This window comes from Nesoenas mayeri (genome assembly GCF_963082525.1).
Source record: "Nesoenas mayeri genome assembly, chromosome: 3".
In the NCBI taxonomy this organism is placed as follows: Eukaryota; Metazoa; Chordata; class Aves; order Columbiformes; family Columbidae; genus Nesoenas; species Nesoenas mayeri.
In genome coordinates, this window is record NC_137544.1 from 24194080 (window position 1) to 24206148 (window position 12069).

General features: G+C 44.7%; 1 protein-coding gene across 1 annotated transcript in view; it reads right to left on the minus strand.

Annotated features, from left to right (window-relative positions):
- The window catches only part of CSMD1 (CUB and Sushi multiple domains 1), a gene marked incomplete at its 5' end in the record, with an annotated part of 1071510 nt that extends 1061985 nt beyond the window's left edge, over positions 1-9525 (minus strand). The window contains one exon of the mRNA XM_080341955.1: positions 9459-9525. Coding sequence (XP_080198081.1) covers positions 9459-9525 — 67 coding nt within the window. The remainder of the gene's footprint in view (positions 1-9458) is intronic.
- Positions 9526-12069: the final 2544 nt, after the last annotated feature.

Here is a 12069-nt window from a genome sequence, read left to right on the forward strand (position 1 = left end):
TAGAGAGAAACTTATTTTCCCAGCAGAAACAGCACTTCACATTAACTTCTTTTCTTTTACCTTGTTTCCCTAACTGCTAACAGCAACCTAAGAAATACCTCTTTAAGCCAGTAATTTAGTTCTTAATAATTAAATTAAAGTAGTTTGGACTGGTTTTAGGTAATTTCTAAACAATCTATTTCATTTAAAACAAATCAAAAGAGGGAAGTTCAGTTTGGTTAGTAATAACATTTTATACAGGAAGTATCTTGGATAGTAACTTAAATATGTGGACAACAGCCTTTTGATTTTATTCCTTATTAATTTAACTAATTTTGTAATTGGAACTGTAACAAAAGTAAAATGATTAGTCCTTCTTTGTTCTATAATCTTTCTGTAATCTAGTTTCCTCAAAATAGCTGCAAGATAAAATATGGTCATGAAGATCAAAATGGTAACTACAAGCTGGCCCTTCCACTCTTCATTACCCACTATTGTTTTTCTGTTTTTTATTAACACATAGTTAATAAAGGAAATCTAAATCACTTGATAATGCATCTGAAGTCAGCTTCTCTGCTGGTGTAAATCACCAGAGATCCATGAAGAGGGTTTCATGATAAGTTTTTGCAAAAGTTGTTGTTTGTAGTTTTTAAAATCTTTTGGGTCAGGCCTCTCACTGTGTTAAATGATACTAAATTGAAAAAAAGAGAGCAACTTTAATTTCCAAAATATTCCTTGATTCATTGCTTTAAAGAAATTACTTCGGAGCTTCTCAAGAGTTGACAGGAAAAATCTAAATTGTCATGGCAACATGAGTTGAAGAAATCCTTCTTTGCTGTTTGCATAGATCATTTCCATGTTATCAGTCTGTTTAGTAAATGTTGCTAAAGAAAGCAATTAAAGGTTAATCCCTCTTCAGAACCAAACGAATTATATAACTAATGAAAGCCTATGGAATATGATACAATTCAGATATATCAAAAAATAAGAGGCATCACGTATTTTCAATGTAAATGATATTTGTCATTGTTTGCAAAACATTTCATATTAGTAATAACTATTTGGAGTTTGGATTTTATTAATTATTATTATTATTAGATTAATTCCAACAGCCTTGTTTGTATGCAAGTTCTCTAAGTTATATGTGGCTATTACAAAGGTCATATTCAAACTCCCGTAAGGTTAATGGGATTTTTTTTTTTCCTGTGAGTTCTCCAGCCTCTGGATCAGGTCCTAACTGGTGAGAATCTGGCATACAGCAACCTAAAGTATTCAGTTGACAACTAGAGCCTATGTCCAACATACTTAGTTCTGCATAGCAGAATTATTTTCCTCTACAAAGCGGCATATTTGTTTCAAGTTAATTACATTATGTGCCTTGAAAAAAAAAAAAAAGAAAGGAAAATTTCAGCATTTTCATTTATGTTAATTAAATACCACAATAAAGTCTCCCCTATATAGATTTCTTGGGAAAACAAGAACGAAATGGCTTAGTATAGCACACAATCAAAATGCTACGATTGCTGCCACTGTTGACCTTGTAAAATCTATTAACACTACATTCTTCAGTGTTAGAGACACTGCAAACAATGGGTCAAAGTATGCACTGGGGATATTTACATGCTAAGATAAAGAAAATCAATTTCATTTCTCAAGAGAGGTGTCTACAAATGCAGAGAGTCACCGACTGTGGTATTAGCAGTTGGTTGATTGTAGTGAGGTTGTAAAAGTGAATTATAAAACAGCTTTTCCCCCCCAAAAAAAATGCTTTGTACGACTTAATCTATGTATTATAAGAAATAGCAGCGGGATACCAATAGAGAATCTGGCTGCTGGGGCAAAACTAAAATAGTGTACTTAGTCACTTGGAAGCAGTCAAATTCTGCATTGATATCCCACAGACATTAGTGAGAACAGTATGATTTGTCATGACCATTTGTTTCACAACCAGAAACATGTAAAATTAGTCTAAAAATAAGTTAAACACTTTGCTGCTTTATTTTATTTTATTTTATCAAAATGGCCTTTTCAAAAACCTCAGTGTTGTGCAAGAATCATTGCTCTTTCATTTTGTTCTTAACCATGCAGTCATATGTTTTTTTCTCAGGTTCAGGGCAAGGCAGGTTGCATGAGCTCACAGGTACTCACTCCTGCAATACTGAGCCGCTTGCTTCCCAGCATCAGCTGTTTCCCAACAAAATCACTTCCTTGTTTCTCGCACTTTGAGTTGTGTTGCACACCCACATTCTGATGTGGATCCCAAGCTACAGCTGTATCCATGTTATATGCGCCACGAGTCCAGACTGAACCCTGATGCACTCATACAAGGCAAGTTCAAGCTCAACCACGATGCCCAAAGCCAAGCCTAAGGTCTCATTCATGTATTTTGGATACACTCAGCAAAGTGAGGCAAGCTCCCGCATCCATTTCAGCAGCAGGCATTGCAAGCACAGTGAAGATGCTTTAAATCCAAGCTAGAGCTGGGTCAGTTCTTAAAAGAGACAATATGCTGATTGTGGTCCCTGGTGTGTTTAGGCCTACCCTTGAACTTGAGGTTTAAATACAGAGCAACGCTGGCTGCACTTCTGTTGCCAGTGCACCGTACACTGCTGATATTTCAGCACCAGTGTAAACAAAATATAAGTTTGAATATTTGTGTTCTCTTCGTTTTTGTATGTGAACATGATATGATAATACAGATCAAAGGAAATAAATAATGATTTATGAAGTATCCTACCATGGCTACATTTGATCTGTAAATCACAGAATGAGGAAAAGTTATATTCCTAGCCCCAAATTTGCTCTCTGCCAAATGTCAAGATTTTGCTGCAAACAACAGAATTGTAAGAACATTTCACTAAAAAAACTCCCATACATGTTTAGAAATGGCTTTCTAATAAAAAAAGACATGGAAAACTTTCAAACAAGAAATAAGAAAAACTTGATCTTTCATAAAATTTTGTGAAAAATTCATCACCTTGAAATTGAGAATGAAGTGTGGAACAAGTGCTGCAAACTGTAATTTTAAAATACTGAACATATTTCATGCAAGTTTTCAAAACAAACACTGCACACAAAGTTTTATCTGTTGTTATTTATTCAGCTCTGTCTCAGCTGCAGTGCTGCAAACATTTTGGAAAGCCACTGTACAACAGAGTTACGAATACGGAACATGATCCTGTACTTCAGTATCCATGGGATACTGTAGGAGAGACATAAAACATCCGAAGACTGAAAGGATACTAGGTTTGTCTGTATATTGTCCTTCATAATTTCTTTAAGGAAAGAAAAAAAAAAAAAAAGAGGAAGCAAGGTAAGATAAAACCATGTTTGGAGATATCAGAGATACTGTTTAAAACCAAATTACTTCCACAAATATATAAGTCTTTAAATACTACCAAGACTGATTGCTCAGCTTCATCCAGATTTCCTTTTTTTTTGTCTTACATGCGTGTAAAGATAGTCAGAAGTTCACAGTCATGACAGCTCATGCGAAACAGGGTCTGGCTCCACTATTCAGCTGCAGTATCTACCGTGCCTGCCTTATTCACAGTAGTAATTTTTTCCAAATTGGCCAATCCTCTACTGCTGAAATCAATAGAAATTTCAGTTTCCACTGCAGCAGAATAGGGACCTCATAACTCTCAAAAGTTACCTTTTACTTGACAGTGATGACTCAAAAAATGAAGTTGAAAGAGGTGGAATCACTATTTCAGAATATGCATGAATGTATTGTTACAATGCATATTTTAATAATTATAAAGCTGTAATAAACTGATAATTTTTATGCTGGAAATTAAAGCATTACTATGATTGCAAGAAAACGTGATTTTTTTTTTTTTCTTACCTTTTGCTAAAAGCAGATCATTGACAATATTCTGATTAACCAAGAGGAATTCTGGTTAATCATCAGCAATATAACAGTGATTAAATCTTGATCTGCCCTTTTAACTGAACGTGCCCTCCAAGTAAAAATGGCAAGAAACTGTTGCCATTTTCTTTTTTTTTCTTCTTAATGGGTAAGAGATACAGAAAAAAAATATCTCTAAGCAACTAAGACTTGTTATTGGCAATAAGATGCAGCATTGCTCTTGTAAGAGTTTTCAGTGCATGCATTTACCATTCAATTACAAAATGTGGGCAACTGATAATTGTTGCCTTTGTGTGTCAATAAAACACTAGAAATAATCAAAGTAATTTGTTTAAGCAATTATTCCATTGAGAAATGCTTATAAAAAATATAGTGTAGATTTTTCTTAAATGCAATGAAAATGTCATATAGTTGAGCGAAGTCTTTCATCCAGCCAGAACAAAGATGTGTGAGGACAAAGTAAGATCTCACAGCTTTCCTCAGGCATTAATGGCATTTTTCCCTATTTCAAAAGTTGCTGGTTGATAAAAATGGTTTAAAGGAAATTGCAACTGATGTAGAAAAGTAAAACATCTAAGTAAAAGAAAGTGATTCATACACATTAGGAGAATTTCCATATGATTCTCATTCTTTGTTCACTGCAGAAACAGGAAGAACATCCAATTTAGCTCAGTCTAATCTGGCTAACTTTGCAGCCATATGGAGAACTAGAGGCCAGATTCTTATTCAGTGACCCTGATTTTTATCCCATTGTACACCTGAATTTTATTAGTGATCATGTCCATAGTTAAGTTAGTGCTTCGGTATATTGTACCAGCAATTCCCCTTCGCACACTGCATCCCCCTGCTGGTTACAGGCAGCCTGGCACTACACTGCAGTATCTTTGCTTACACATAGGGCTGTTGACTAGCAGAATAATGTCATCATGATCAAAGAGCCACGAGAGTTCAATACAGATTTGAGCAAAATTAAATTACATCTTATCTTTAAATTCATTGTAAGTTTTATACAGTCACACTATTAAGCAATTACTTCTCCGAGGAAAGGTTGTGAGAGGAAGTCTAATGCAATAGTGACAGTGTACAGATGAGATGTCTTGAAAAAGTTGAATTGGTGATCCCTAGGGTATTTCAGCCCTTCCAGAGAGCATGATAAGTCTTGGATGCATTGGTTTCTGTTTAAAATATTCACAGTTTCAGATTGTTCCTAATTTCGTGGGGCCAAAGCTTTCATGAATGTAAACGGTATTGAGGATAAAGTCCCACAGATGTCTTTTAAAAACTTGCATGTATCAATGTATGTATAATGATACTACAGTATAACGAGTAATAATAAGATGAGCTAGATTTCATGGTTTTGAAGAAAAAGCAGTCTGCAAGGGCAAAAAATGACAACTGCTCTCGCCCCAACAAAATACCCACATCTGATCAAAATCATACATGTCTGTGTAAAGGAACGCATGAGTGACAGTCAGTAAAATAAACAGAAAACAATCTCCAGAGTGGTTCCTATATATTCAGGTCACACAGAGTGCTAAAGTCCCCTTACAAATTTCAGTATATCCTGAAGTTCACATGTGCTCATGTCTGCATGTGCTTGTGTACCATCTCAAGCTCCTTGCACCAGCATCCTGTTCCACACACACCAGTATCCCATTCCACCCCCAAAGAAACTGAGAACCCTGGCTGATGGTGGGAATTCAAACCTCATCTGTGGGTTCAAAGATCTAAAATGATTGTTTGAGGAATCTTTGTTGAATAGATATGGTCTCCACTGTCTTATATTCAAACTGACCATATTTCTGGTTCCTATATAGAGTTAAGGACGTTATATACATATTCTGATGGAGAGAACTGGAAAAGATACAGATCTTACCAATACATAAATGCATTTTTACATTAAAATATTATGTGGTCAGAACTGTCTGTGCTCTCTTCTGCCTTTCTGTGGCCAGTTCCTCACTGGGCTGGGGCTTGGGGACTGAATCCATGGAACACTTGGTTTTGCAGCTGGGTATGCAACACCTAGCTCCGATGTTCTTTTGAAAAATCCTTTTTTCAGCTCACTTAGAATTGCTTTAGTCTTCTCTGGAATAGAATGGCGCCCCTCTAGAGAGACCAGCTTCACAGCTTGAGAAACACTGCTTTGGAGAGAGACAAAATACAGGACTTCAAAAGAGACAAACACTCTTCGTCCAACAGGAGTAGGCCTTAAACACAGGGGTAACTTTGTGTGATGTAGTCATGGCAATTATTTTGACAAAGTGATAGTAGCAAACAGAGGGTACATAAAATGTTTTGGAGTTTATCTCCTTTTTCTTCTTCATCTATTTTCTTTTCTTTTATTGGTCTTCTTCTTTTTTCTTTTTTCTTTTTTTTTTTTTTCAAGCTGTAGATGTGGGAGTCCTTTCACTATCTGGATTCAATTTAAGAACAGAAATGTTTTTCCTTTGCCATATTCATTAATCTGAATGATACCTCTGTGCATAAGCCTGCTTATGCACTTTTTGTTTGAGGCAATTACGTGGCGATGAAGGTCTTGTATTTGGTTACCTGAACAAGTCCAAGGAATGATCTTGAAAACATACACCAGGACAATTTTAAGTATTAAGCAATATGTATTTCTGCATTGAAAATAGCTTGTCCACAGACCTCATGTCACAGCAGAAAGATATTGTAATCTTTTATCTTGAATTTTAGTCTCAGTTCAGTCTAAATCTACCATTTATTCTCTAGCAATATGAATTTTTACAGAAATGGTACTGATGTGTTTTGTATTTCAAGCAAATCAAGGGGTTTTTTATGCTTTCTTTAGCTAGGATATAACCTATCAGAATTAGCAAATGGCTCTATAAACAAGCCCATCTTAACATGCAGAGCTGAACAGTGTGCTGCCTGTCTTGTTGAAGCATAATTGCTATGATAGGGTAGTTTCTGTGAAAGTGGTTCCTTTAAATTACTCCATACAAATTTCCCTTGATGCTTAAAGCATAACGGACAAGGAAGAATCCCTCAAATGTTTTCTGAAACTCTCAGATGTATCAGTCAGACAAAATGGGTCCAAAGAAAATTATAGAACTGCACCTCAGATCTACCACAATGAAAGATGACATATGTTCATTTTTGTCCTTATTTCCGTCTTTAAAAAGTTACATAAAATTGCACATCAACAAAGGGTTTCCATTGCATTTCATAATGAGGAACAATGTGGAAAGCAGCCCACCTCTCATTTTACTGAAAGGGAATGCCTGTGGCAACACCTCCAGAAATTTAGCACCTTTTTTTTTAATAATAAAACCCTCACACCAACCAAAACCCGGGTGAATTCTTATTACAGTGACTACCGAACGATTCGACTACTAAGGGGCTGGTAAAACAAAGAGTTCTGGGCATATATTAATTAAAATTTTATGTGCTTTTGAAAGCCTAGGCTGTTCATGCTAGTAAGAAAGGACTTCTTTCACTGTCTAAACTATAAATGTAATTTCAGCCTCAGGATTATAGTTGACTAAATATAGATACCTGTGCTCGAATGCCTGGGAAGGTAAATGGAAAGAATTATGTCAAATGTCCCCACTGGTTCCTCTTCTACCTGTTGTTTGACTTCTATATTAAATCAGTTTGTAGCCTTTAAGTAGGTGTGTTGCTGCTCCACATTAAGCGAGGTATAATTACATTCTGCAGAGCAGCATCAGAGGCAGTGCTCAAATGTTCCTGGCAAAGCCTTTGTATGTAAGCAAAACACGTCGGATCTCCGCTGAATAACCATGATCCAGCCTCCAGCTTTTCATATGTGCTGTCAGCCATGAAAAGAAAACACTTAAATGTCAAACGACAGAACCAGCTACAGTGTATTTAACAAACGAGTCGCGGGTGTCGGCCCGCCTCAGGAACCGGCGCGGCTGCAGCTGCAGCTCGTCCCGGGGCACCGGGCTCAGCTCTGCGACCCGGCCCGGGGCTCCCTCGCCCGTCCAGCCCCTGGCAGGGGCAGCGCCGGTGCGCCCGGCATGTGTGCAGGCTGGGAGCGTCTGCCAAGCTCCGCACAAGCAGGGGACAGAGGCACCGGGGGCGGGGGGGAATGCTCGAAGTTTGGGCAGGGCAGCCACGCCAGAAAGCCCCCGCCCGCCCCGGGCTGTGTGTGCTGCCGAGCACAGCCCCGTCTCCAGGAGCCGCCCGCTTCACAGCCCAGGAAACCCGGGCACTTCTCCACGCGCTCCCTTCCCCACGGAGACAGCGCGACCGGGGGCAGGCGGTTGGCGTTGACTGGCGAACTGAGGCAGCGGCAGGTTCTGGGCAGAGGAGCGGTGCCGCCGGACTGGCGCGGAGCCGCAGCCGCTCCTCTGGACCGGTCAAAGCTCCCGCCCGGCTGCCGGCAGACCGGGCTGGCCTCCCACCGCCTCTCTCTCCAGATCGTGGACAGAGCCCGCCGGAGGGAGGGCACCCTGCCGTGTCGCCGGGGCGGACGAGCGAGCCCGGCCGCGAACACCGGCAGGACGGGGAAGGCTTCGTCCGCCAGCCCGGGCCGCGGTCGGCTTGCCCGGCTGCCCCTGCTCCACCCACCCCCGCACCGAAAAAAGCAGTCAGAGAAATAAAATGGTGGGAACGATGTAAAGCGCCTTGGACGGGTTAAGGGAGGCTCAGACAGCACAGACCGCAAGGGGAACCGTCCTCCCGGAGGCAGGCAGAAACAGCCGGGAGCGAGGTGGGAGAAGGCAGAGGCTGTAACGGGGACAGGTGCTCAGCTGCGAGCAGCATCCCTCCCTCCCTCTCTTGCTCTTAGATACACATGCATGCTCGCCATCTCCCAGCATGAAAAAGCGCAGGGCTAATGAGAGGCGAAGTGAATAATGGGGAAGTTGTTGTATCCAGCGATGAGGCAAGTGATGGGGTTGAGGCCAGCACTGAAGTTGTGTAACCCAATTCTCCACTGTCCCCCCCTCGTTTCTCTTCCCTCCCCCCACTGATTTTAAGGGGAACCCAGCTGGGGGTGGGAGACGCTCCCCACTGCACGCCAAGCAGAGGAGCCCTCTACCCGCCAGCACGGGCAGGCAGCTGGTGGAGAGGAACGCCGGCTCCGCATCCCCGCCTCCGCGTAACTTGCGGGGAGCGGAGCCGGCTGAAGGCAGGCGGGGGCGGATCTCCGCGGCCACCCACTCCGCGCTCTCCCCAGAGCACGGCAAATGCCGGGGAGGCGGGAGGAGGGGAGATCCAAACTTGCCAGCCTGGGGACTGTCCCTCGCACGGCAGCGAGTGCCGTTCGTGCGTGCGCGGAGAGCGAAGTGTTCCCAAACTCCGGCGCTGCCCAGGCGGCTGGATGCGCACGGCTCCTCTTGCAGCGCCGCAGGGGCTGCTGCCCGGCTCCTGGGGGCTGGTTTCTCCCGCGGGAAATGGCCGGTCGGGAACCGAGCCCTCGGGGAACACCGGCGGACCCGGCAGGAGGTGGGAGGCAGGGAGAAGGGAGACCGGGTTCGGGGAGCCTACTGTTTCCCGGCGCAGAAACGAAGGCAGGGAGAGAGCTCATCCGAGCGCTTGCCGCTTAGCTGTGGGGGGAAATCAGTGCCAATAACCCCAGCCTACATGAATCCAGTGCAAGAAACCCAAATCTTACCCTGAGCTGCAGTGAGGAGCCCCGCGCAGAATATCAGCAGAGACTTGAATTTCCTCCACGCAGTCATGTCTGCAGTTATTCCACACACACACACACTCACACCAAACCCCCGGCGGCTCTTCTCGGCTGCGACCGTGTCCTCCGAGCGGCAGCGGGGCTAAGGACAGCGCCAAATAACCACCACAGGGCGAGGAGAGGCGGAGAGGAGCGGTCCGGGTCCCGAGCGCCGCGCAGCGCCCGACGCCTCCTGCAGGACTGCGCGGGCGGCTCGCTCCGCTCTGCTCATAGCATCAGTCCCGCGCCGCGGCGGGGCTGCGCCGCTCAGCGCCCGCGGAGCCCCCGCGCCGCCGGCCCGCCGCCCGCCCAGGGGAGGGGAGGGAGGGGAGGCACGCCCGGCGCCGCGGGCAGCGCGGCATCCACGGCCGCCGGCGGGGAGAGCCGGGCAGCGGCGGCGGCAGGAGAGGGATGCGGAGAGTGCGAGGAGGAGGAGGAGGGGAGAGGGAGGGATCGCGGCGAGAGCAGCGCAGGCAGCGCAGCGGAGCGGCTGCCAGACACACGAGAAACCGCCGCCGCCGGACTCAACCATCACTTCCCATGGAGAGGGGAAGGGGCCGGCGTTGCGCAGCCGGTGCACGCCAAGCCCGCAGCCGCCCGCTTTGCCGGCCGGCCCCCGCACGGCCCCCCCTGGGGGCGCCGCGGCCTTCCCCCCCGCCCTGGCCGCGACCCCGGGCAGCTGCCGCCGCCTCCCGAAAGCGCCCTGGGGGAGAAGGCTTCCCCCCGGCCCGGTGCTCCCCTGTGATGGGAAGGGTGACGGCTCCAGGGCTACACCTGCCCGGGGGGCTCCTGCTGCACCGCCCCGGCGCCCAGTTCCCTGGCTCTGCCCGCAGCTCGGCTCCCTGCTCCTCCACCCACATGCGGGTGCGGGTGGTGCATGTGCTGGGGTGGGGTGACAATCTCTAGTCCGAGGTGAAACTCTCCTTTGCCTTGGTCCCCACTCGTGAGAGAGGAAGGCTTTCACGTCCAATGTGCCCTGCTTGTTCGTTCCAAGTTGCTCATCAAAACAAGCTGTTGTTTCTGAGGGGAACAAGAGCAGCCAACGTCTCTTTGAGGAACACTACTTTGTCTTTATGTTGCCATTCCCGAGTCCTCCTCTTGCCAAGAGGAATTTCTCCCATTAACTATCCTTTCTAAAACAAACAAACAAACAAAACCCAACAACCCCAAAATCGGGCATGGCAATATGCAGGCAGTCTTCCCCATTGCCACCCAGCACTCAGCAGGTTTGGTTCCCTGAGCCCGAGGGAAAGGAAATGGAGACCCAGGGCTGGCCTGTCACAGGTCTCCAATGCTTCCATGGCCTCGGCAGGTGATGCCCTTTGTGACACCCATCACCATAGTTTCTGTGCCAGGCCTACCTGCAAACGAGTGGCAAAAAAGTGTCCAAACCTGACTTCTAATCCATAAAGATTTGTAAAGGTTACCACTACCACTGCACACTTGGCCTGACTCCATAATTAATGCTTACTTATATCCGTAATTAAAATACAAAACCTCATATGAAGGAAAGAAAAATGCAAACACCTTTGGAAAGCTACTTTCAAGGTTGTAATTATTCACTTATGATGAGTTTCCTTTTGTGGTGAAATATGCAAAGTTGTTTTCTCATTGTAAGTTGCAAGAAGGTGGTGAATGAGCACTGAACGAGGTAGGCTGACTTTGTAATAAGCCTGTATTTATGTATAAACGTTGCGGTTCTCACTCAAAAAAAAAAAAAAAAGTCCAGGGCCAGGCAAGCTGCCTAGAAAGACGTGGCATTGCTGCCATCTCGTGGCAAAGATTCCCTCCCTGCCCGCCCTCCGCCTTCTTTGCCCTGCCCGGCCTTTGCTCAGCCTCTCTTCTCCTAAATCCCTACCCCATTGCGCTCCGAAGCTGGGCTCGAACACTTCCAAAGGAGGGATCCAGGCTTAGTATTCATCCATATTTTAAAAACGCCTCGGGGACGCATTTTTGCATTCGTGAAAGTAAAATGATGCTAATACTTGTTAGTACCAGACATCATGTAGCCAAGCTGCGCTGCAGAATTCCCCAGTCAGAACTGCTCAGGCTTCTCATGTACATCCCTCCACTTAATTCTTGTCAGCGTACTAGGGGGAATTCACTAATGCTTGTGACAAAGACAGAAATGGTCACTAAGGTGAAGCTGAGACTCTTAGTTTCTGGCCTGCAGTACTCTGAAGCTTAGATTTTTAGAACAAGGAGTTTTTCGCATTGCATCTGGCCCAAGATATCCCAATCGTTTTTAGTTTTGTTTCATTGTGTTTTTGATTGAGTTGGAATAGTTAAAAAGTCATAAATAAACTCCATTATGGCTGAGTCTAGCCGAAAACAGTAATGATTGTATCATTTCTTGTTCTGTTTGAGCAAGCACTCTTAATTTTAGAAGTTGCTGAAGTTTAACTCTGCTCATAGCAGATTCTGCAGAAGCTCCAGTATGACATAATATGTGCTTTCTTGATCTTGACTCACCCTGATTATATTTACTGTCTCTTGAGGCTTGCCATACTTCTGAGGATTTTTGGGGCTTGACTGCGGTTTCATGCCTGGTTCCTGC